The 24,607-nt window shown below is 40.4% G+C and overlaps 1 protein-coding gene across 1 annotated transcript; it reads left to right on the top strand.

The window, feature by feature from the left end:
- Positions 1 to 253: 253 nt before the first annotated feature.
- Positions 254 to 23,716, top strand: avl9 (AVL9 homolog (S. cerevisiase)). Its single transcript, XM_026180252.1, has 16 exons — positions 254 to 560; positions 4,657 to 4,777; positions 8,889 to 8,974; positions 9,862 to 9,933; positions 10,590 to 10,679; positions 10,773 to 10,839; positions 10,935 to 10,975; positions 11,061 to 11,099; positions 12,191 to 12,260; positions 12,598 to 13,073; positions 13,389 to 13,523; positions 13,612 to 13,831; positions 14,223 to 14,340; positions 14,432 to 14,485; positions 21,922 to 22,010; positions 23,087 to 23,716. Exons 1-16 carry the CDS (start codon positions 477 to 479, stop codon positions 23,212 to 23,214), a joined length of 1,890 nt encoding a protein of 629 aa, XP_026036037.1. The 5' UTR covers positions 254 to 476; the 3' UTR covers positions 23,215 to 23,716.
- Positions 23,717 to 24,607: the final 891 nt, after the last annotated feature.

The raw sequence follows: 24,607 nt of genomic DNA, 5'->3' as shown, positions 1-24,607 counted from the left end.
TTATATTGGTCAACAGCGAATTAAAACTTTAATCTGTCATTTTAATGTTTTTATTACGTTATATTAATAACATTATACAATTGGAAACCTTAGCTAAAAAGTAATTTAATAAGATAGGCAACAAAACAGTTAATCAGTTAAAAGCTAGTAAGCACAACTTAGCTAAATAATTATACTTTACAAGTCTCGATTTTAGTAAAATTAATGTATTTTTGGTTAAGCTAGCTTTAAAGTCTAGATTGACATTTATCTCATTAACTGTAAACTTAAATTTCGCTAAGCGAAAACGGAAGTGCGCTGCGGGGAATGCTCTTGCCCATTTGGCCAGTGGGGACTAAGCGGAAGAGAAAATCATCTCTGCTGTGCTGCTGTCACATATTCAGGGAGATATAGACAGAACAGTCGGCCTCGGTTAGCTGTGTTTACATCCCATTCCGGAGCTAAAACAACGCTAGACTGCGGGTACAGGAGCGGGGATGGAGCCTCAGGGCAGAGACGAAGGGAAGGGGCCGGTGCTGCACATCGTGGTGGTTGGATTTCACCACAAAAAAGGCTGCCAGGTACGTGAACCCCTGCTTCCAGCTAACATCGGCTAACTGCTAACCGAGTCCTCACATCGAGTTGACATAAAGGTGCATTTTCACTAAACTTCTGTACAGTACGAGTGTCAGCTTACGTGTCTATTATGCTCTTGTTTTTTTAAACAGCGCATGCACAGTCCTGCAGTAATGCGGACATTTCTAAACATAAAAACAGTAAAAACTACAGACTTCTCACTGCCTGGCTTCCCTGTCAGGTAAGAGGGGTTAAGATCAGCTGTTTGCTGTGGGCTCACATGGTTATATAACACCAGCCCTGCTGCCAACAGTTCAGTGTTTTCATCACAGGCTGCAGCATACTCATCATCACTGCTCCTGGACCCTGCTTGTATCTGGGTATGCACAAAAATGGAGCAACAAGCCGATTAATCAATCAGTTCAGGTTTTCTTTGAGCTGTTTAGAAACATTTTCTTGGTCTCATGTCATTGTTTACTTAATATTTAGGGTCTTTTGGTCAAAAGAAGACACTTGAAACTGTCACTATTATAGGAGTTGTTGTTTAAAAGTGAAAAATATGTTTTGTGCCCAGCTGACAAGACAGACAGAAGGCATTACTGACTCATTATTCTAGGACAGCACTTGAGCAGATTTGCATGCTAAAAAGTTTTAAAAACTCCTGCTCGATCTTGCACTGGCCCTTTACAGGACTGGTTAGTTTATCCTCTGTCTGAAACAAAGTCTCTCTTTAAAGAGCCCCTTCCGTTTAAGTCTGCTGTTTCTTGATTGGCTAACTTCTAGAAGCTTGCTGAGGGGCAGTAGCACTCAGTGTTTACCTTTTTATTTTATTTTTTTATCTTTTTAAGGATTTTTACTACATATGAAACTTTGGCCCTCCAACGGGGAGGTTTACAAGATTTCACATTTGTAGCAGTTGTTTAATTGTGAAAATAATTTGTCTGACAAATCATCACCTAAGACCAAACTCTGTGTGGCCGTTAATGTAAAGTGAGCTTAACACCCTGCTTTACTCATTCTAATTTTCTCTCACATTGTTGTTTTGTTCTTCTTCTTCTGCTGCTGATTCAAATTTCATTAAATGTGCAGTTACACACTGAACTTCCTCCTCCTCCTCCTCCTCAGTGGTGGTGTTGTTGTCTCCGCTCTCCATCTGTTTTTCTTTCTGCGGTTTTGCAAACAGCTGCTGCTCAAGCACAAAGATAAAACAGCAGTTCTCCTGATGTAAAGATGAGACCAGAGCCCCGATAAAGCACCCAGTGTGCAGTCTTTGTTGCCTTTAATGGGCCTGCACTCGGGGATGGAGGTGGTGGAGGTTATCGGATAAGGGTCAGCGATCTCCTGCTGGGCGGCACAAGATTGGGTTCCTGGCTCTTTAATCCGTTTCTCTGCCTCTCTTTCACAACCGCCCTCCTCCTCTTATTCACCTGCTGTCCATCTGCTTGCCTGGCAGGATTTCGAGGCCTTTTACATGTATTTTTTATTGGAAACCTTAATCAGTGATGCAGCAGGAACATCCATCACACAGAAATATGTTTACTTATGTTTTCCCACTTACTTTTAAGCATGTAAACACAAATAAAAATGCACAAATGAGCCTGATAAAGGCATTGAAAGTTTTTTAATTCCTTGCATCTGCAAAGTTTATTTTTAACAGTACATTAAGAAACATTGGCACATACATTAAAAATCTGCACCCTAACATGTTTTGCAGTTGGCTTAGTTTGTTTGTTTGGAGGATTACATAGTAATTCATGGACAGATTTGCATGAAAATGCCACAAAATGTGGAGCTCGGTCCAAATTAGACATTTCATCCATAGACACAAACTATTATTTTGATAGTCGACTAGTCACTGATTATTTTTGCGATTAGTCGACTAATCAGATCATCATCCATTGGACGTAAAACATGCATCTTATTGCACCAGCGTCTGCTCTTATATAACTATCATTAGCTTACAGCTTGAAGTGTTTAAGGTCTGTGCTAACTAAAAATAAAGACAAGATGATAGTTTATTAAACTGTTAATGAAATTTGCAGATTGTCTCAGTGAAGTTTAATAATAAACTCAGCCGTCTGCTCCTTGCTATCTAAGATATAACAGGACATTGGAGTAAATTCTCGACCATCTCACACTTCTGTTCAATCAGTTTTCTGTGTGTCGTTTATTCAGCTGTGTGAAAACTGTAATCTAACTTTAATCTTTAAGCAGTTGTCTCTTCCACTTGTGCGGGTCCGCTGTTTTTGTTTTTCAATTGCATTTGAATTAACTCATTCTTTGTAGTTAAATTACTTTACTTCTCTCTCATTACTTCATGAGTAAGGAAATGTGATGTGTATATTAAACTTTCTAAGGTACACTTAAGTCACTGTTGCTGAGCGTTAGTAATTATTTCAAGTGCTTTCACATATGGGAACCTCAATTAGGACCCGACTCAGTAGAGAAAGGATCAATGGCAGTAGAGAAAGGAGCAAAGCTGATTAAACGAGCTGCAGACATGCCGTTCTCTTTCTCTTGTCATTAGAATTAAGTTTGATTACCTGATAGTACTGCTGTTTCTGTGTGCGGCAGTGCGAAGTGATGCTAGGAGCTGGTTTTGAGCTCCTCCCCCGAGGTCTCCTCACATACCTGAAACAGCTCACCTTGGAGGCATCTGGGTCAAATGCCTGAATGTCATATATCCTCCTGATGTGGAGGAACAGCTCTACACTCTTTCGGTCTCTACCCACAGCTTGTGGCTGCTGGTGAGGGTGTGAATGTTGGCCGACCAGTAAATCACCTGGAAAGTGTTGTTGGGATAAACTCAATTATCCTGAATAACACATTTGGCCAGGTTTTGGAATAATTGGACAAAAAGTTTGGACAAAAATATTTGAAAAGGTGTGGGAAACATCTGTTTCGAACTTTTTTTTTACATTTATTGGGTCTTCAGTGTTCTTCACATTGAGATGTTGTTGTTGTTTTGTTATTGACTGCCCCCATGAGTCTACTCTTAATCCAAAGCCTTCTCTGATTTAGTTGGATCTCTTTTTGCCACTCCAGTGACACCAAGTTGGCTTGAGGAGAGTGATTGCTCATAAATCCTCTGCTTCCAGGATGTGCATGGTATTTGCTTTGCAGGCCTGTTTCTAGGCTATTCCTCTGCACCATCAGTTTCATTGGGATGATGTTCTAGGCGGCCTTTGACACTACAGTTGTGGTTGAGTTTTGCTTCGGACGGTTTCCTGTCTGAGTGAAATGATCGAGCCATTATAGGAGCTGGCTGAATTCTCACATTACTAATAACTCCTATGGCAGAAGGGACACTGAAGTGTCTTTTATTAACGGAAAGACGGTAATAGCATGCACCGTCCAACTAAACAGGAAAATTAATGATCAACATGATGTAAATTGCTGCTGCTGTGTCTTCCACTGCATACCATAACTTTCTAATAGGCAGATGCATTTGTAACTTTAGATTTTCATTTTAAGCCCACATACAAACTACAGATGTTACACTATGACAATAAAATCTGGTTTCTATAAATTACTTTCATTTTGTGAAGCACTTTGCAAGCCACGTCTTTCTTTTTAACTCCAACTGCTGTAGTAAAGTGATGTTTTTTACCACATTGTCTACCTTTACCCTTCCAAACAGATGTCGCGTAGGAAGATTTATTACTTTAGAGGCCTTAAAGCGGGTACTTAATACACAAACGGCTCATAATTAGTGATATTAGATTTTAGAATATGTGTCCCAGATACAGGAAACAGTATAACTATGATAAACACAATTAGAGCCGTTAGAGAAGCATCCCTGTATAAATTTATTATGATTACATCCACTAAAATACCTCAGTGAAGCTAAACGTCCGGCACAAAACATCACAGTAAGAAGACGTGGCAAACTGCACCTCCTGCACCTCATTAAGTTTTCATTTGAGGTGAGGGTAAAATGATTAGGAAAACACATGTGAGGTCATTCAGTGCAAGTGATGGAAATTTTCCATGACTTCAAACTGACAAACGTCCTCATTTGTATTCAGTCTGTTCGCAGATGACCCGTGTGAGCTAAAACAGCCTAAATGAGGTGTTATTCTTTCTCCGTTCTTTCCTCAGGTCGAATTTTCTTACCCGCCGCTGATGCCAGACGAGGGTCATGACAGCAACCTGCTCCCAGAAGAGTGGAAGTACCTCCCGTTCCTGGCTCTTCCTGACGGAGCTCACAACTACCAGGAGGGTACGGCACAAACTCACTTTGTAATTAAGTCTTATGAAGTCTTACAAAGATCCCAGTGTTACTTCATTTGCAGAGTGCTGACAGATTGTTTACAAATGGAGCATTTTTCTGCTGAGACTTCAAATGTGCTTTTGAAGCTTGAAGTTTTGCTTATGGGCCCGTGTAGAGTTTTCATGTTCTCCACTTGTCTCCAGGTACTCGAGCTTCCTAGCACAGCCCAAAGACGTGTGTTACAGTCACTGGTTATGTGAATGTGAACACGAATAGTTGTTTATCTCTTTGTGTCAGTCCTCTGTTTGTTGGACGGGCTGTACCACGAAGCAGGCCGTAATATTCATCAAAAGGCATCAAATTACTGACAAGATAATTGGAGGCCTCAGATACCTGGCTGGTTATTATGCCGATAAAACAGGGTTTAAATCACTGTTATTGAAGTTTTTTTATTGAGTTTTCAAAGTGTGGGAATGAGTCAGCAGGTGCTTCTCACACAGGTGATAAAATCATGATTGTCCTCCGGTGATTTTAAAAGGCTGGTGTCACTTCTGTAAACAGAGAGGTGGGTGTGAGCGATAGTGAGTGACTCGCCTGTTGTGGCTGCGGTCATGTGACGGGCCCGTGCTTCACGCTGACCTGTGAAGGCAAATAGCAGGAACCGAGCCAAGGTTCATATCTGTAGTTTCAACTTCAAAAACTACACTCATCAGCATGGAGAGGACAGTTCTCACTTCCTGCTCAGAGCTGTCAGCTGTTTGTTGGTCAGCTCGGTGATTCAGCAGTGAAAAAACGAGGGCTTCATGTAACAGAGACTGCTGTTACACCAAGAGACTGATTAGTAAAAGTATCCAGGATATTAAGGAACAGCTTGCAATAATACACCATTTAATTTAGTGAGTCATGTTTCTGGACTTCAGTTTTCATCACTTTTTAAGGGCTGAAAAACCCAGATTTGGATTCTGGGGTCACTTGCTTTACTTTATATTAAATATCATTAGAAACTGCTTTGTTAGGTTTATTGAAATATGGTCTGGATAAAAATAGAATTGTTATTTTTTCCCAAGTCGAGGGCTGTGTCCAGAAGAGCAGGGCCTGGGGAGGTGCATCCTCTTTGAAATATATTTAATAAAATAAAATTTTAAGTAGTATGCAGATATCTGCAGAGTGCCACCGGCCTATCCCCAGCAAATGTCACTGGGCTAGGACCATTGCTGCAACATAACTGGGTGTATTTACTCAGATTTGTCATGCAGCGTATTACACACGTGACTCACATGTGAAAAATCCCCAGTTTGCGACTGGGAGGAGACATAAACACAACCTCAGGGCTCAAAAGTTGGTGCCAGGCCCAAGCCCAAATAAATGGGTGAGTTGTATCAGAAAGGCATTTGTACTTCATCAAACATGCGGGTGTTGCTTTCTGCTTTACTGAAGTACAGCTTTAATATACTTTTGATGTTTTTCTTTCTTATTATACTTTCATCTTCTACTTTTTTCTACTACATTTTTGGAAGCAAATACTGTAATTTGGCACAGTGGTGTAGTGGTCAGTAGTCAGCACTGATGCATCACAGCCAGGAGGCTGGAACCCTGAATGTTTTCTCCAGATACTCTGACGTCCTCCTGCAGTCCAAAGGCGTGTAATAAATAATGGATGAATGTATGATTAAATTTGGCTTTCCTAAACTGGCCAGCAGTATCTAAAGTAATTACAATCATCTCCAGCTGCAGCTTTAATGAATCAATAAGTATTATCCAGTAATAATGTACATGGAGCTGCAAAATGAGTAAATAATGCAGGAGGGCTCATTGCTGCATGAGCCTTGAGAGTTTACACTGGTGCTATGTCTGATCAATTATGCTGACTTCCTGTGAGCCCCCCTGCTGTCCCCCCGAGTCTAAAAAGTCTCCCTTGAATACATATCAGCCTGAGCTCCACTCGCACAGTTTTCACTGTAGAGAAATCTCTGTGGATCGGTTCCTTTGTTGCCTCCAGCGTGTTGCGAACTGATTAAGAAACAACAGCGGCTGCTTCTGTGAAACACTAAAAGCAAACAGGGAGTCTCCTGCACATGTTTGGCACTGGAAAATCACCAGTCTCATTAAACTATTTCAAAGCAGTTTTCTTAAGCTATCGCATCCTCGCACAGGTGATCCAGTCAGTAAAAAAGAAAGATGGTGATCTAGTGGAGCAGAATCTGTGTGCTGTGTTGAGCAGAGACATGAGAGCTGGATCCTGGCATATCAGGGCTGCTTGGTTGGGTTTGACGTACGGAGAGTGTGGCCTCTGCCCAGATGCCCCCGCCGTTGCCTCTTCTTTAATCTGTGACGTCCACAGTCTAACCTTTGTGACCCCACTGTCGTCTTGTTCAGAGGAAATACTAGTCACGTTGTGAAATCCTCCTCAGCCCCCCTCCTCAGACTGAATGAACGGTTGAGCCCTGAAGTAATGACAGAGGACAGCTGTCGTGTCGCCGCAGTTTCTAATCTTTGTGCTTTTGATTGATGACTGACGTTGTTTCTATATTGGTAAATATCTCCCAGTGAGTGTAGAAGAGGAATCAGGTTGTAAAGCACATGATTTTTGGACTCCCAGTCCAAACCTCTCAGTAATGAGAATTTCTCCTTTTGAATTCCTTATTCTTCACTGTACATAAACCATAATCATAATGATTTATCTTGGGGGGTTTTTGTTGGGTGAATTTATGTGTTTTTGAAGTTCTCTTCTGCTAATTTTGAAAAGCATTTTTTAAAATGTGTTTTTTGGGAAGCAAAACGCTTGAGATGCCTCCGTAAACAAGTTTTAAAATGCTTAAAAGGATGATGGGAATTTGGACGTCTAGTGCAGCAAAGATTTTATTTGTTCAAATGTCCAGAGTGTCCCTGAATGCACCGAAATAGTTCAACATGACTCTCAAATGCAGTCATCCTTCATTTATTGTTTCTGGCCATTAAAAAATTGCTGATTCCAAAACTGTTGATACTCAGCTCTCTCAGTAGCCCTAAAATGTTTATTGATTGTTGTTTAATAAAACAATTATCAAAGAACTCTCAATGTAAAATAGATGTAATATTCAGTGTTAGAGCCGTGCCTCTCTATCAGCTGGAACACTTAATCTGTTTCATTCTGTGGTGTCCAATTAGATGGCAGGAAATCCATCCAATGTACAATGTACTCTGCAAAATACTGCAACAAAAATTGTGTTTGAAGAAAACAACACAAAACGCAGCACAATGAATAAGCATTTCTGTCTAATATGCTTTTTTTTCTGGCGTTAACTGATTATTGAAATATTAAAATGACTGTTGTACCCTCTGATACGACTCCCTGAATCTTGGAGCAGAAATTGAGACTCATCAGATGCAGCCATGTTTTTCCAGTCTCTTAGGGTCGAGTTTTTGTGAGCTTTCGTAGCTTCAGTTTCCTGTTGTTAGCTGACAGGAGTCACACCCACTGTGGGCTTCTGCTGCTGTTTTTTTGTGTGTACATCATCAGAGATGCTCTTTTGCATACAATACCACATTCATTGCCACTCGAATCGCCTTTCTTTCTTCCTCTTTCCGATGTTCAGTTTGAACTTCTGCTGGTTGTCTCAACTGTGTCCTCATGCTTCCATGTGATTGGCTGATGGGATATGTGCAGGTGTCTGTCTTGTAAAGCCGGTTCTGAATTTCTTAAACGTTGCTTCTGATGAACTAAAAGTAAAACTTAAAGCAAACATTTTTAAACAGAGTGTAAACTGCACAAACTCTTACTCGTGACTTGTGAGCTGTAGTTAATCTGAACATGAAGAACGGCTTTTTTTTTTCTTTTCTTTTTTCCAGCTATCATCAAGCAACTTGTAAATGTTTGCTTCTGCCTTCAAGTTTATCCAGTTTGGCAACTGGTCTGAAAACCTGCCGTCAGTCACTGCAGTTCCACAAACACTCTTTATCTAAACTTACTGGTTTTTATTGTATTGATGGTCTTTGCTGAATCTGCTGTTTTACCACAGAAAATGCATATCAGTCTCATCTAACTGCACACAAGTGATTTTTCTCATGCTGTTTATTCTTTTCTTTCTGCCCTTTAGCACGTAGTATAATAATGTGATTGTGTCTTTTTGTTGGTTTGCAGACACGGTGTATTTTCACCTGCCGCCTCTCAGTGGAGACACAAAGTGTGTCTATGGAGTGTCCTGTTATCGTCAAATAGAAGCAAAGGTCAGTTTATGAACGGCAATAGGCACACTTTAATGAGCAGGCACCTATGTGCAGCAGCTCTGTGACAGAAAGCTACGCCCATGACATGGGTGGGGAACCAGGCAGTTTATGTAAATATATTTTTTAATTTTACTGATTTTGTAAGAGCCTGGTAGGATGTCATTTGCAGCTACTGCTAAAAGGTTTGAAATGTGCCTTAAACTTCCTCATTTCTTTAATAGCCACCGAGGTTGATTATTTCTGTTTTCTTTGTATTATTGAAGGGTTTTACCTTACAGTATAAAGCACCTTGAGGCCACTGTTGTTGTGATTTGGCACAATACAAATACAATTGAATAGAATTGAATTGCCTCGTCCCAAAAGCAAGAGTAGTTCCTGAAAGAAAGAGGTGTTTTAGTTCCAGGAGAAAAAGATGCCATTGTGATCAAGTGGCTAAAACTAGAGACAGAGCTGCTATGTTTGCAGGAAAAGGGTGACGTGAAGTGTGATGATCACCACTGTAAGTGAGGTCTGTAGTTTCACATTTAATAACTTCAAACATTTGGGACCCTTGCATCTCACATGGTAGAGCTGTGGACCATCCCAGATCATGTCACACTCTCTTCTCAATTTCCCTTTCTGCTCTAAGCCGTACTTCCTAAAAATGGTAGCCATGGTACCTTAACCCTAGCCGCCTGTTGGCTATTATTGTCATTATAGGATGTAAATGTGCATTATTAGGTTTCTGCATTTGCTTCACTTTTCAGACCCAAAGCTGTGTCTGTTGTTTGCATTGAGTCTAGTGAAACTGACCCAAACCTTTTGCGCTGTAACTGCAGCATCAATTTAAAGCAGAGCTTGCAGAGGGAAGTTTATTTCACGATTGTTTTTTCTTGCTCGTCTTTCAGGCCCTAAAGGTCCGGCAGGCTGATGTCACCAGGGAGACTGTTCAGAAGAGCGTCTGTGTCCTCAGTCGAGTGGTGAGTCAGTCACTGGATGACTTAATTTAATAAGCTTTAATTTCAGTCTAAAAATTAAATTAAGTCAGTGGGCCGTAAAATGTTGCAGTGAGCTCACATGGAGAAGTGGAAGGAAATCGTGTAGAGAGGATGTTTTTATTTCCCGGCACTGTGGCCTCCTCACTGTCTGCTGATCTATATGTGTCACCATTGAGAATTAATTCATAATGTTTTATGTTTTACCCTTAAATCTTTTGGCTTTATAAGAAACTTCAGTTTCTTATGAGGTAATATTCAGAGGCAAACCAGGGTATTCCTTTTTTCCCCCCATACATAGGAATAAATAATTGAACATCATTTACAGGGATTCATTGAGGGGGCAAAACACTGTTTTTCCCAGAAAAATCATATCAGCATTCCCTTGTCCCTGTTGGGATTTCCACACATGGTTATGTTGCTATGACAATACAATTTTAGGGAGGGGACCACAGGCCCTGTTTTAGCAGTGCCAACTGTAGAGTGGGGGAGAAAAACAGAGGTAGGAGGAAAAGCATCAAGACAAAGGATGTCGCCACCCATGCTAAATAAATATAAAGCAGAAATTAGCCTGACAGGATTTTTATGGGTCACACTGTAAATGACTCACTCACGTACGGTGTGTTTGAATTTCCTCGCAGCCTCTCTACGGTCTGCTCCAAGCCAAACTTCAGCTCATCACACACGCCTACTTCGAGGAGAAAGACTTCTCACAGATCTCAATCTTGAAGGTGAGAAAACAGTCAGACTAAACCTGTTTGAGTGAGGTAGTAGTATTTGTACCTTCCGGTCAGCTGCTTGCTCACCTCCTGTTTTCGCTGCAGGAACTGTACGACCACATGAACAGCTCTCTGAGGGGCTCAGCTCTGGACGGATCACAGGTTTATCTAGGTACGTGCCAGATCTGTCGGATAACAGGAGGGTTTAACAACAAATCTCAGCTTTTATTTATCCTTTTCATAAACATTTTGTTTTTCTCCCATCAGGGATGTCGCCGAGAGATCTAATCCTGCACTTCAGACACAAGGTGGGGAAAATCTGATTACTTTAAGCACTAAAATCCACCCAAAATATCCTGTTTATTTACATTTTTTATTTTTAAATCTTTGCAGGCTCTCATCATCTTTAAGCTCATTTTGCTGGAAAAGAAGGTGAGAATTCAAACTTTGATGCATCCTTCCCCTTTTCTTCATATAATCTGGTAATTTTGAGGTTCTGTCAGTCCTGGCTCTAAGAGAAGACGAGGCCTCTATGATGTGGCTCTTTTAGCTCATCTTCCCGATGACTCCTTTCAGTCCCTTTCAGGTATAAGAGAGTCCTGACCCAGTTTTTCTAGACAAACATTTCCACCATATTTGCTCTAAATATAACCATATAATGTTAATGTATACTTGGGATTCAGATATTGATCAGTATGCTTTTTAAGTTGAGTGGTGCTCAGTATTGGCAGATAACCACAGAGACAGATTCACATTGGATAAAGCTTGCTGCATCTCTGATGTCTCTGATTTGTAGTTATTTCTATTTTTAGACTTTTGAAAAAAGTTCCTGTGCCTTTTTATACACTGAAAAATGTTTCCAAAAAAATTTGTATATTTTAAACTTAGTCTTACCCACGCCTTCCCTCTTCCTTGCAGGCAAATCTGCCCAAGTTACTTTAAACTTGCAACATTTTTCTTTCTAAAAGTCTCCAAACCTGATGTCCAAGATCAGACATACAAATCTTTTTAGGCATCCATATTCATAGACCCATCACACCGGATATTTATCCTAAAACGTTTAAAGGATCGAGCTCAGGTAGTTTTCCAGTTTGCCTTGACAGCAGGGACCTGAAGTTTTGCACAGTTTCTATTAAGAAATGTCTACTGGAAGCTTTTAGCCACTGTGAATTGGCATGGGATGACCCTTTGGCTCCTTTATTAATTGTATTAGTCTTTTATACACTTATAGATCCTGTTAAATTCTGTGTGTCTCGTCCATTTTTAAATATTTAATGATCTTAGTTGCTGTGAAGTCCACCCTCCATTATTTGACTTAATACATTTTTAAGGCTGATTCCATTACTGCCATTTAAGTCCTGTTAAATTGTTGATCTGTGAATGCGATTTACTCGTGTGTGTGTGTGTTAGTTGTGTTTTTAAAAACGTTTTTCTGCTGTTTTGCCTTCATGTCTCACTTCTTATTCTGTCTGCTCATCCATTTTGTTCCTCTTTTCTTTCTTTCTTCTTGCTCATGTTTGCAGGTCCTGTTCTATGTGTCTCCTGTCAACAGACTAGTAGGAGCTCTGATGACAGTGTTATCGCTGTTTCCAGGTCAGTAACTCCAAGAGGAAGACAGATCTGGCACTGATCTTTTGAATCAGGGCTTTGTGACACCCGGCACAGGAGTTCTCTAATAAAACTGTTTGTGTTGTTTTTGTGTTTTGGATTCTTGTTTCATTTTATTGATTATTTTGTTCCAGTTTTGACTTTATGCTCATTCTAGTGATTATTTTCGTTTTTGGCTAACTGTTAGGCATATGACACATTCATGTTATGCAAACCTGTCCTGCAAATATCTTTGTGCTCTTCCAGTGTGAAAGGCTTTGCAGCCTGTGGTGCAATTGTAGTAGTAGACTGATAGAACGTGTTTGCTGTGACATTCGTGCAGGCATGATCGAACACGGCCTGGTGGACTCGTCCCACTACAGACCTAAGAGCAGCGTGTCAGAGGACCAGAGTTTAGTGGAGAGTGTCTCGGGTGCCGAAGAGTTCGTCTCTGTGTCTGTCACCGACATCGATAGCTCCGCCCTTGACCTCGGGGTGGAGACGGCCCAGCCTGCCACAGAATCCTCTGGGAATAGCTCAGAGGGCGACAATCACCACCTCAAGCCGCCCTCACGCATCTCTCCTGAGTCCTCCGAGAGCGAGTGGGAGACTCTGGACCCCAGCGTGCTGGACGAAGGTGGACCGCAAGAGGCACCTTCTGAGACTGAGCCAGAGCTCCCGGAAACATTTGACTCCAAACCCGGAACGCCGATCACAGTGCAGCCGCAGGCAGTCACCGGTCAGGGAGGGGTCACCCAGGGCCTGGTGTCAGGTCTGGAGGAGGATCAGTACGGCCTGCCACTCGCCATCTTCACTAAGGTAACAGCAGCGATTAATACTTCTGTTAAAAATTCTGTTTCCTTTGAATTGGTGCAACCCTCAGACCTAAATCTGAGAGGACTTTTGCCGATTGCCGTCTTCTTGTGAGTCTTTTCTGAAGTTTTCTGCGTGACCCTGATTGCACCTGTTCCTGTTTCACCTTTTTGATTAGAAATGTCTTCTTGACACAACTTTATAATTTATCAATATTGTTTAATAATTAACCATTAAAATCTCAGCTCAGACAGCTGGGTGGAGATAAGCAGGTGTACGGCTGTCATAAACACAGCGGCCTTTGTCTTTTCTTGTTTCCAGGGTTACCTGTGCCTGCCCTACATGGCGCTGCAGCAGCATCACCTCCTGTCAGACGTGACGGTGCGAGGCTTTGTCGCCGGAGCAACCAACATCCTCTTCCGTCAGCAGAGGCACCTCAGTGACGCCATCGTCGAAGTAAGTCCCGTGTGTGTGAAACTGTTGTGTTAACTTTTTAAAATGTAAGTATTTAATTTTTTTTTTTTTTAATACTTCACTGCTTCAGGTGGAAGAAGCTCGTATCCAGATCCAAGACCCCGAGCTCAGAAAGATGTTGAGTCTGACCACTGCAGACCTGCGCTTCGCCGACTACTTGGTCAAACACGTGACGGAGAACCGCGACGATGTCTTCCTGGACGGGACGGGCTGGGAGGGTGGAGACGAGTGGATCAGAGCCCAGTTCACCCTCTACCTTCACTCCTTACTGTCTTCTGCATTACAGCAAGGTAAGACAATCAAAACTGTTCACAATAAATGTGTAAAATAAACACATAGAAAGGCTCTTACAAGCAATCACATGCTTCCATAAAACACATGTGGGAGCTTGTACGCATTTAGAAATGGACGGGGCGTTTATATTAGGTTTAATGTCTTCAACTAAATCACAACAGACAGAATAATGTGTGAAAAACAGACAAGACGAGCGGGATAAATAAATCTATCCTGCATTTCTAGCTGTTTCCACATCTGATAGTTGGTTTTAACTTTATTTCCAACTAGTACAACTTAAAAAAAACCTCATAAAGCTCTCATCCTGTTTAGATGCCTTACTAGTCAGGATTGGCGCTGCCATATTGCATGTAACTGATGTCTTTGTTTCCCATCTCTTCCTTTCAGATAGCGAGCGGCTGCTGGCAGATTACGGGGCACCTTTCGTCACAGCGTGGAAGATCACCCACAACTACCGGGTGTGGTACAGCAACAAGCACCCCGGCATGACCGCCGTCACCCCAGGGTAGGTGGACAGGAGAGCGACTGACTTCTGTTACCTGCAGCTTTTGAATGTTTCTTATTTGTTTTTCATGATCCCATCTTCTCCGTTGTAGACATCCGTTCCAGGGTCAGTACAGCGTAGCCGACGTAAAGCTACGACTCTCACAGTGAGTGCAATTTCATGTTATCTTATTATTATTTTCTTTTTCTTCTAAAAATCAGGGATTTGTATCTAGTTTTAATAGCAGATAAGATGCAGGGTGAAGCTTCACCCCATCGCTTGTTTTCTGCAGCTCAGAGCGTGTATGTTGCTGCCCTCTAGTGGTGGTTAGAAGAAGTCAAAGCTGCAGCAGCAGAGGGAGCAAGAGAGTATGGGGCTCCTGTCTTTAAAGCCTTGCTTAAAGACTATCTGCAGAACTTTCCCTCTTTATTAAACCAAATACAGAGTTTGTAAAGTGACACCTGCAGGATGCAGGAGTACTCATCGTGAGACCTTGCCCCGCCTTGACCTTAGTTGTCAAGTGGTCCCACGAAACCTTGGCTGATTGTGACGCACTCCCATTTTCACACCTTGGCTTGTGTTATTAGGTACAAGATCAATAGGGGGTCCATAGCTGGACTCCCTTAAGGTGTAATAGACCTCCCACCCACTCCATGACATGCTGGTCAGTCACAGGAGCACGTTCAGTGAGAGACTGAGTACCAAAAAGCACCACTGAACCCACTGTAACCAAAATAATTTCCCCTAAGGATCAATAAAATATTCTGATTCTGATGACCCTCTGAGGGACACTCCCAATAGGGCTTACAAATCTGGGACTCTCCACCAGTTCCTCTCTGAACTGAAGAAGCTTCTTGGATGAGAGGTGAAAAGAAACTTGAACAAGTCCAGACGCTTTTCTTTCCAAGCTACTAAGACTACGATGACCTTAATGACTGAGAACCTTCAGACATGTTTTGTTAGTACTAAACTCTGCATTCAATACTGTTGACCGTTACATTATGCATACGTGCTGAGATACTGGGCGGGTGTATCAGGGTCTGCCTAGGAGTGGTTCTCTTCTGTGCCTGCTTCAGGTCTTCTTCCACTTGTCTTCTCAACGACGTGATACAAGATCACCCCCCCAGGCACATTCTGAGCATTTTTAAGATAAGTTCTCCTTGTTTGTTCCCCCTGCCAGACGTTTTTTTTTTTTTTCTTCTTAAAGTAACACTTTAGGTATCCTTCCCACTTTTGCTGAATCCTCTAGCTTTTACTTTGAAGGAGCTGTCTAATTTTTAACACATGCAAAAGTTGATATATTTGTACCGTAAAGATCTTGACAGTTTATTTTTAAAAAGGGCCAAAGTTACAAATAATGATGCCAGCGTTTGTGTAGGTAAACCCTATGAGCCAAAGGTTCAGGCTTCAGATTCCTCTAAACGCAGTTTCAGTGTTTTCCTACTGTTGGCTCTGTAATGTCACAATGAGGGGTTATCAGTTTTTTTTTCAGACGGGCAATAATATGAGAGTCTGCACCAAGGCCCAGTAAAATATAAATAGTTTATTTTGAACTTTGAATCATGCAATTGTTACTCTAAAAAAAGTCCAAGGATGAAAATATGGAGCTGGAAATGGTAAAACAGTGTTTGCTTAAAATGCCAAATGAAGTAAAAATAAGTCAAAATATGGGAGATTGAGAGTCCCAGCTCTGAAGAATGTGTTTTTAAAATTTTAGCGTCTGTTTTTAGACCCACTGATGATTAAATTTCCAATGGCTGTCAGGCTCAGTGCACCCAAACACCCCAGCTGTGAATACTTTATGAATACAGTATATGACAAGGAGCAGCAGGCAGCGCGTCGCTTGGATGGATATAGCAGCTCAGCGGTCAGAGTCGTCTCGGGTCGGGGGTTGCAGTGGCAGCGAGGGTCTCATATCAGCCGGAGTCATTAATTATGAGTGAGTTTCATTCTCAAAAACGGAGCCAGAGACTTCTTCAGCCTCAGCTCCAGTTTCATTCCAGGAAGTGTGGATGAAAGGCGACTCCGTCCACAGCTGGAGTGCCGCGTCTAGTGTTACGCTTCAGATAAATGCCTTCCCACCACAAACACACACACACAGTGGAGAGTGTCTAGGTCCCTAACTTAGCTTCATGGTAGGATCTGCTTGGCTGTCATACCCAAAGTTCTCGCTTTACCCTCTGGTGTTCGGTGACATGGCCCCTGAGAAATTTGTCGTAATGCTTCAGTAAACAAACACACAGACAAACAGCACAGGGTTAGATTAGTGTAACTGCACAGCGTCCAATCAGGAGACTTCTACTAGATCAACAGACACCCCTGCGCACTTTTAGCACATTTACTTTGAAAAATTATAAAACGTATAAATTGAAAATAATGTAAAATTAGCAAAATTTCAAATTAAAATTCATTAAATATAATAAAACATATTTTGCAGTTTAAAAAAATCATAAATTATTGAATAATATATAAAATACTTTTTGAGAATCGGAGCAGTGACTCTGCAGACTGCGCAGGAAGATTTTCTGGTAATCGGCCCATAGAAATGACTTGATTTAAATTTGGCAGGTGTCCCGATTAGGATCACGTCCCCGTTAACCTCTGGAGCGCTTCCAGTACGGCTGCTATATTTAGATTTGTGAACATCTCCGTTTACTATGAACAAAATCTTTGCAACTGTTTATTTCCGTAAAGACATCAGAATCAAATATCAAGTGGCACTAAATAGGATGAGAAAGGTCACCGATGTATTACAGTTATTGAATCAAGAACGCGCGAGAGTTGTCTTTTAGTAGAAAATAAATAAAAACAAATACAATAGAAACACTGAACGAGTATTTTTACACATGCAATATAAAATATTAAGTATAAAGAAGCCAAAGCAAAAAATTAAAATAGTCACAAAAAAACAGGATGATTATTTGTTTTTGTGAGAACATATTGTGTCATTTTATTTATTCAGTTATTTATTTATTTATTTATTGTGAAATAAAAACTTCCAATAGGAAGTATATTTAGTGTCTGCAGGACACATGTTGTCCAGATGCTTTAGTATCACCATGGCAACCAAGAAAACAGAGCTTTAAAATGAGTAGTATGCGCTGTACTTTTTCCTAAACATAACCAAGTCTTCAAAATCATCTTTTTTCCACAGAAAACGTAGCATTATGATGATGTTTAATAAGTTTTAGTATTTTAACTTGGAAACTTCAAGTAGAAATGCAAAAACCTCTGACATAAATGACGCAAACTCTGGTCTTTGGTGTGAACCGTGTGAACACTTCACCACCCAATCCCCCCAACTTCCTGTTTCTCCTTTTAATTGTAGAAAATATTCATTTTGTGTAGATATATCAGTACATATGAGACTGTGCAGCTGAAAAATTGTGCTCAGTCAGAAAAATAAGGAGTGGAAATTCATGTGCAGGCATAAAAGATTTAAAAAAAACAAACAAAAAAACAGGAGGACAATTTGTATTGAGAAACATGAATCAGTAGATTAGAAGTCACAAGTGTTTTGCAACCTGCTGCGTTGTATCGGCCAAGACAGCTATGAGTCACACCAGCCAATAAAACAGCATATTAAAATGTTCTATCATACCAAGAAAGCTTGTTGTGTTTTCTTTAGTAACATGTGTCATCGGTGACCTTTTATTTATTTATTTGGTGTCCGTCAGTCTCGGGACATTCTCCTGACCCCAAAGAGCTGCCTTGGTGCTTCTCATCAGCTGGAGAATCAGCAGAAAGCTCTCCCCCTGTGTTTCCCTGCATCGGTAAACACAGAGCTGTTTTACTGCAACTTGAGACATCACGGCTGGGGAAGAGGGGGGGACTGGGGTTAGTGGGGCAGACGGTGACGAGCCTGATGTATCCCACTGCTTGGGAAAGTTTAAAAGAAGGCTGAGTCTGTGCACTCCACTCAGCTCATCACTGGATTAAAGAAAGAGAAAGACTCAGTGCCACGCTTGACTTCCTTGTGAATGTGCTGTGTTGCATGTGTATTATTGAAGCGCCAGGAGGGGGCTACTAAAGGCCAACTCTTTTCATGTCCCCTTGTCATCAGCATTGGACAAAAAGCAGCCGGTGGCAGAGATGCTCTCAGAAAACAGAGTCATGTGATGAGCTGCACGGCTGCAGAGACACGCACACACACACTGATTCTTTACTGTTGGCGTACCGCGCTCTGCTATATAAGGAGCTGTTTTTTTGGGTCACTCAGCTCGATGGAGAGTGCACACAGACGCTCTGGGCTTTCTGGAAACCAGTGTGAAACTGGGTGGCAGGTTTACATGTGAGCCACAAAGTTTCCATTATTTCACCCAGATTTCCCCTGAACACATTCAAAGTTAAGATTTTTTTCCAGTGCTGCAGTTCATCTTGAGCAAAACATTTAAAACCGTGATTCTGGATCTCGTTCATTAGTATTCATTAGTATTAAACTAATACTCTAATTTTGATGTATTTCTGATCATATGTGAGCTTTAAGATCTTAAGTAGGTTTCCTTAATCATGTGTAATGAATAAACATAAACCACTAAACCAGTGTCAAGAGCCATCCTTAACCCTCAAGCAACCAGGCTAAGAATATCCAGATGGGATCACTTGTGACTTATCAGGAATTCAGTTGTTCATGTACCAAACAAGGAACAAATTAACAAAAAAAGACGAATTTGCAAGGAAAAAGTAACAAATTCTCAAATTAAAAAAGAAAAAAAAAAGTGTTTTGTTTGTTTTGTTTTTTTTAACTGAAAAATTGCAACATTTTCCTGGAAGGGGGGAAAAAAAAAAAAAAAAGAAAATGCCAGAAATTCTCAAGGTGAAAGCCACAGACTTACGAGGAAAGAAATCACAGGTTTCTTCTTTTGTTTTAAAATTTGTGAGAAAGAAGTAACGAATTTTATAAGGAAAAAGTGACAAATTCAAAACGAGCCCTTTAAAGCAAATCGTGTTCTGGCTTTTCTTTTTCCCCACTGAAAAACCAAAATAAATTCCACAATATATTTTGTAATTATTAACTTACAAAAAATGCCCACTGTAGCAAATATGATACAAATGAACACTCATATATGCAAATTAATATTTCATTTATTTTAAAGACCAATCGGAAGGTTCAATAAACACTCAGTTCTCAAAAAATGTTTCTTTTGGCAATTATTTCATGGTTAAGGCTTTAAAAAGTTTTTTTAAATTTTACATCATATTTTCTACAGGAATACTTTCTTGTTAATATGAAAGCCGATAATATCAAAACAAAGGAACCGCATATTTCCACAATTTCTCTACATGAAACGAATGTAAAAGTTGTGAAATTATTGTTCGGACACATTTTGACCATAAGAAATTGTCATAACAGCACATGTCAACAGACGACTGTGATGGTAAATTAACCCACATTCATATAAAGGAGATTATATGGATTAAGTTTAAAAAAAGCTTTGTTTAGTGTCAGAATGTTTAAAATAGTCTCAAATCCAACATGACAGGAATTGTTAGCAGTGCTAATGGACGTTAGACACTTGCATCAGGATAAGCTTTGTTAACAGGGACGTTTGCAAGACCAAAATAAATAAATTAATGGTGCTTTTGTCCCTTACTCATATATTTTACTCTTACTGATATATTTTATTTTTCTAGATTTATACTAAATATGGTCTCCAAGAAACCCTGGGAACAATGTGCTGCAATACAGTCATATACAAAAGATGATTAAACAACAACAATCATCCAAACATTAAAGACAGCTGCTAATTTTGCAAGCTTTGCAGATTTTTTTTATTTAAATTTTTTTAATTTGACTACTGGTGGCACTGTTGAGTCGGTGATGGTAACAAATGGGGTGCTGAAAATATAAAACAAACAGATTTTATTTTATTTTGTTCATTTAGGAAACTTCTACTCTCACTTATATTCCGTTGCTTTAACTTGCGTGACCCAACTGCCCTGCTGGGATTGTCTGTCAGCAGATCCTCTACTTTAGCCAAAAAGAAGCACAGCGAGGAGAGGTTCCTGCCGAGGAAATGAGCAGCCACAAAGCTGGATTATTGATCCTAGCAACATGGGCTTAGCAACCGCAGCTTGTTTGGCAGATCCACTTGCAGGCGACGGCGCTGCAGGGCGCTGCCGTCTGACTCCAAGATGCCGCAAAGTTGACGCTCTGCTCTGCTTCTGCGGAGAGCGGTGTCACGTCGATGCTACTCTGGCTCTGTGTGGTTTGAAGGAATGATGGCACTACGCACACGTCTCATTTTCTGTTTGGTTTTAGGTTTCATATGTAGACTTTACATCCTGCAGGCCTCTCAGAGCCACTCTGAATCTTGGCAGCAGTTTTTCTTAGTGGAAATCTTGAATGTTTGCTTTAATATTCACAGTTATTGCATTGATTTAGTTTATTTTCTCTGCCTTTTGATGTGTATTACACTTGACATAATAGGGCCAAAAAGGGAGGAAGCTCCCAGGAGAGGATGGGTTATATTACAGAAATGTCACAAATTTATGAGGAAAAGAAACTCACATATTTGAACTTTTTTAAAAATGAGTTAATAAATAAACCAAAGATGGACAAGAAAAATTCCCAGACTGCAAATTTATCATTATTAAGACATAAATTGAGGGGTTTTTTTAAGTTTTTTTAAATTGTCAAACTTTAGAAGAGAAAGAAGTCAAGTGAAGCATAAAAAAGTAACAAGTTATTGAGGAAGAAAGTCACGATTTTGTGACGGGAAAGAAGTCACACATTTAGGGGGGAAAAAATCAGTTATATGAGGATGAAAAGTTTTATAAAAACCTTTTTTAATAAGTCCCTGCAGACTTGTAGTCTGAATCGCAGTCTTTTAGGTTAAATATGGCCATAAATATGGAGAATAAAAGCGAGAGCCTGCCTTCATATTCATTAAATTCTGTCTTAAAGATTTTCTTGTTTTCCTCAAGCATTTTATTTAACATAACATAAACATAAATAAGACAAATTGAGACTTGTTGGCTCACAGAACATATGTGAGTGTGTTGAAATCCAGTGACGTAATCACATCACCTGTAAGTGCATCCCAAACCTCGGCGTTGCGGGCCTCTGGTTTGATTTTCACGTGTAGTAAACTTGACAGTGAGTTTATGTTCAGATGAAACGGCTGATTAGAGGCTTGAGTGACAGACGTCTGCTCTCTGCAGCTGCTGACATATATCCCCATCGTCTTTTTTAACTACGCCGCTGTTTGCCCAGATGATGCAGGAGTGAGATTCCTGCTGAATGTCAGGTCAGCGGGGATCTACGTGAAAGGTTGTGTGCTGGATTCGCGCCAAGCTGCTGTTCAGATAAAGCTAGGCGCGGCCGCATTTAGCCCTACATTTGTTGTGAAACTTAGTCGTCTTGTTTCCGCTGTTGGGTCAGCTCCGATCATCACATTCACCACCTGTGACTGATGCTCAGCCTCTTTGCTGTTACATAATCCTCTATAACAGGTTTGTGCAACATTGAGCAACAGCACGTTTATGTGGTTTCTTTCCTGGAAAGGAGGAAGAATTCCTTTAGTGTCAGATTGTAGACAGGGAGATGAAAAGAGACTGCTTGTTCTGGGCGTTTGTGAACCTTTTGTTTTCTCTTTGCAGCTCGGTGCAGAACAGCGAGCGAGGGAAGAAGATCGGAAACGCCATGATGACAACCAGTCGCAGTGTAGTCCAGACTGGGAAGGCAGTCGGTAAGGCAGCTGCTCAGTTAAACCCAGATCAAACTGTTACCAGTCAACATGTCATTAAAGTGCAAACTTTGAGCTTTAATTCAGCTTTCAGTTTGAGCCCCAAAGAGATGACAGTACAAGTGAAGTAGGCCATCATTAGGCTGAAAAATAAATCTATTAGAGAGATCCAACAATGTGGCACATTCCTAAAAAGCAGACGGGCTGGCTCAGCATCACCAAAAGGCCTGGAAAACCACTGAAGTGGATGATCACAGAATTCCATGGTTCAGAAAAACCTTTTACAAAATACAACCAAATGAAGCATTTTTGAGGAGGTATGCATATCATTGTCAAAGGCAAATATAAATACAGAAAGTTGACAACAAGGGGCAAAAAACACCAGTTACACTCAAAAACAGGAACGCCACATAAGACTTGAAAGACTTATGGCAGGAATGGGGAGCTCCAGGCTTTCAAGGGCCAGTGTCCTTTAGATATCACCCTGGGTCAACACACCTGAATCAAATGATTAGTTCATCAACAGGCCTCTGGAGAACTTCACGACATGTTAAGGAGGTAGTTTAGCCATTTAAATCAGCTGTGTTGGATCAAACACACATCTAAAACCTGCGGCCCTTGAGGCCTGGAGTTCCCCCACCCCTGACTTATGGCATGGAACCAGGAAATGGAACCTTCACTTCAATTTCAGCTTGCTTTTATTTATGTATTGCCAAATTACCACAAGAGTAGCTCTCAAGGGAATTTATATTGTAAGGTAAACACCAAGCAGTAAAGTACAAAGTGATAATGAACCAAAGCAAACCGCAAAAGCAACCCAAGAGTTTCTAAAGGGTAAAGAAATTGAGTATTCTTCAGAGACTTAGTTACCTGATCTCTGTCAAACACAGCATGCTTTTAAGTGTTTAAATACCAAACTGAATGAAGTTTTATAAAAGACTGTAGAAACACTTACAGACCTAGCTGTAACCATGACTTTGCCCTTATTAAGTAATCAAATGTCTACTGTAAGAAATCGTTCTGTGTCACTGTAGGAAAAACAAAAAAGTAAAGTGAAATTCTCTATTTTCCACTCTCAGGTCAGTCAGTGGGAGGAGCATTGACCAGCGCCAAGACGGCCATGTCCACCTGGTTCTCCACATTGGCTCAGCCGGCACCAGCATCCACATCAGCCTGTCCTGAACCTGCCACTGCAGTCAAACCGTGACAACTGACACCCCCGGAAATCCTCATTGACTCTGTTTCTGTGTCATCCTCTGATTGTGAAGCTTGGGGGCCGACAGAGTGAGCGCTAGTTTCATGAAGGATAGTAAATCTCTATTCAAAATCAAATGAGAGCCATCTGAAATATACAGCCATAAGTTGGTGTTTCTGGCACTTTTTTCCAGCATCATATTTGCGGGGCGCATCCCAAACAAGGAGGCAGACACTGCCTTTGTGTTACCTGTACAGTCCATAACCACTGTGAGGCAGAGACTGCCACTGCTTTTGATCAAAGCCAGAAAATTCAGCAGGTTGCATTATTATGTCTGACCGCCTCTTTCTCACTGCTGCCGTTTGTATTGCTGGATGCTTTCCTGTGAGACACTAGAGATGCTGTTCTGGAGTTTGCAGTGTTCACTCTGTGCTGCATATTTATACAGTTTGTCTAAAAAGGTGACTATTTTGCTGAGAAATGACATTAAGTAAAATATATATAGAAAACATAAGTCACAGCATTGAATGGAAAAGCATGATCTGTGGTCCCTTGAAAGTTTTAATGGTACACATTTTAAATGCAGTCTGGATCCCGTTTACCAGTCCCCTGTGGTAACATTGTGGTTAATGCAGTAACAGCGTGAAATATAACGTATCACTTAAAACAGCAAATCAAGTGGTAATGAATCAGAATTATCGTTTTTAATTTAACAGGACTGATTTTAAATGAAAAAATCAAAACAAAAACTTCTTTATAATAGTCGCTAACATCATCAAATTTAGCAAGCTAATGCTACTTTTTAGCTAGCTTGAGAAAAAGAATATTATAAGGAACATTATTGATTGCTTGATTTTTTTTTTTTAAACAAATAACAAACAAACAAACACCAAACAAACATAGCCAATGAAAAGTAAGTTAAAATTTCTGTATTATTTAAAAATTTTGATTTACTTTTAAGTTAAAATTATTAGATACCCAACTTCAAATGTTGACTCCTCTCTAGAAGCTAACCTGAAATTTTAATTTATGGATAGTAAAAAAGTCAGAAACAAGCTTTCCTAGAAAACATGCAGTTATAATGATTGACATTTTTTTTGAATATTGTTTTTAAAAAGAGAAGAATTTAATAAGATGAGTCTAACATTTTTTTTAAGCAAAAGTCCCCCCCCCCCCCCCCAAAACTAAAACACACAAGAAAATTGGCTAATGTTACTTTACTTTTCAACTAGCTTACAAGTTAAAAAATGTAATTGTAAATGTAAAATTAAATTTCAGATTTCTTTCCTTTCAGATGGAACTTCAGACTTCTAAGTCGTTGTGATAACAACATTGTGTTTATGACTTAAAGTTTATGGACCTTTAAATCTTTAAAATCTTTGCAAATGTAGGAACTAATACGTGA

This window comes from Astatotilapia calliptera, chromosome 9 (genome assembly GCF_900246225.1).
Source record: "Astatotilapia calliptera chromosome 9, fAstCal1.2, whole genome shotgun sequence".
Classification (NCBI taxonomy): domain Eukaryota; kingdom Metazoa; phylum Chordata; class Actinopteri; order Cichliformes; family Cichlidae; genus Astatotilapia; species Astatotilapia calliptera.
Note: the sequence above shows the minus strand (reverse complement) of the source record. Positions and strands in the feature narration are given on the sequence as shown.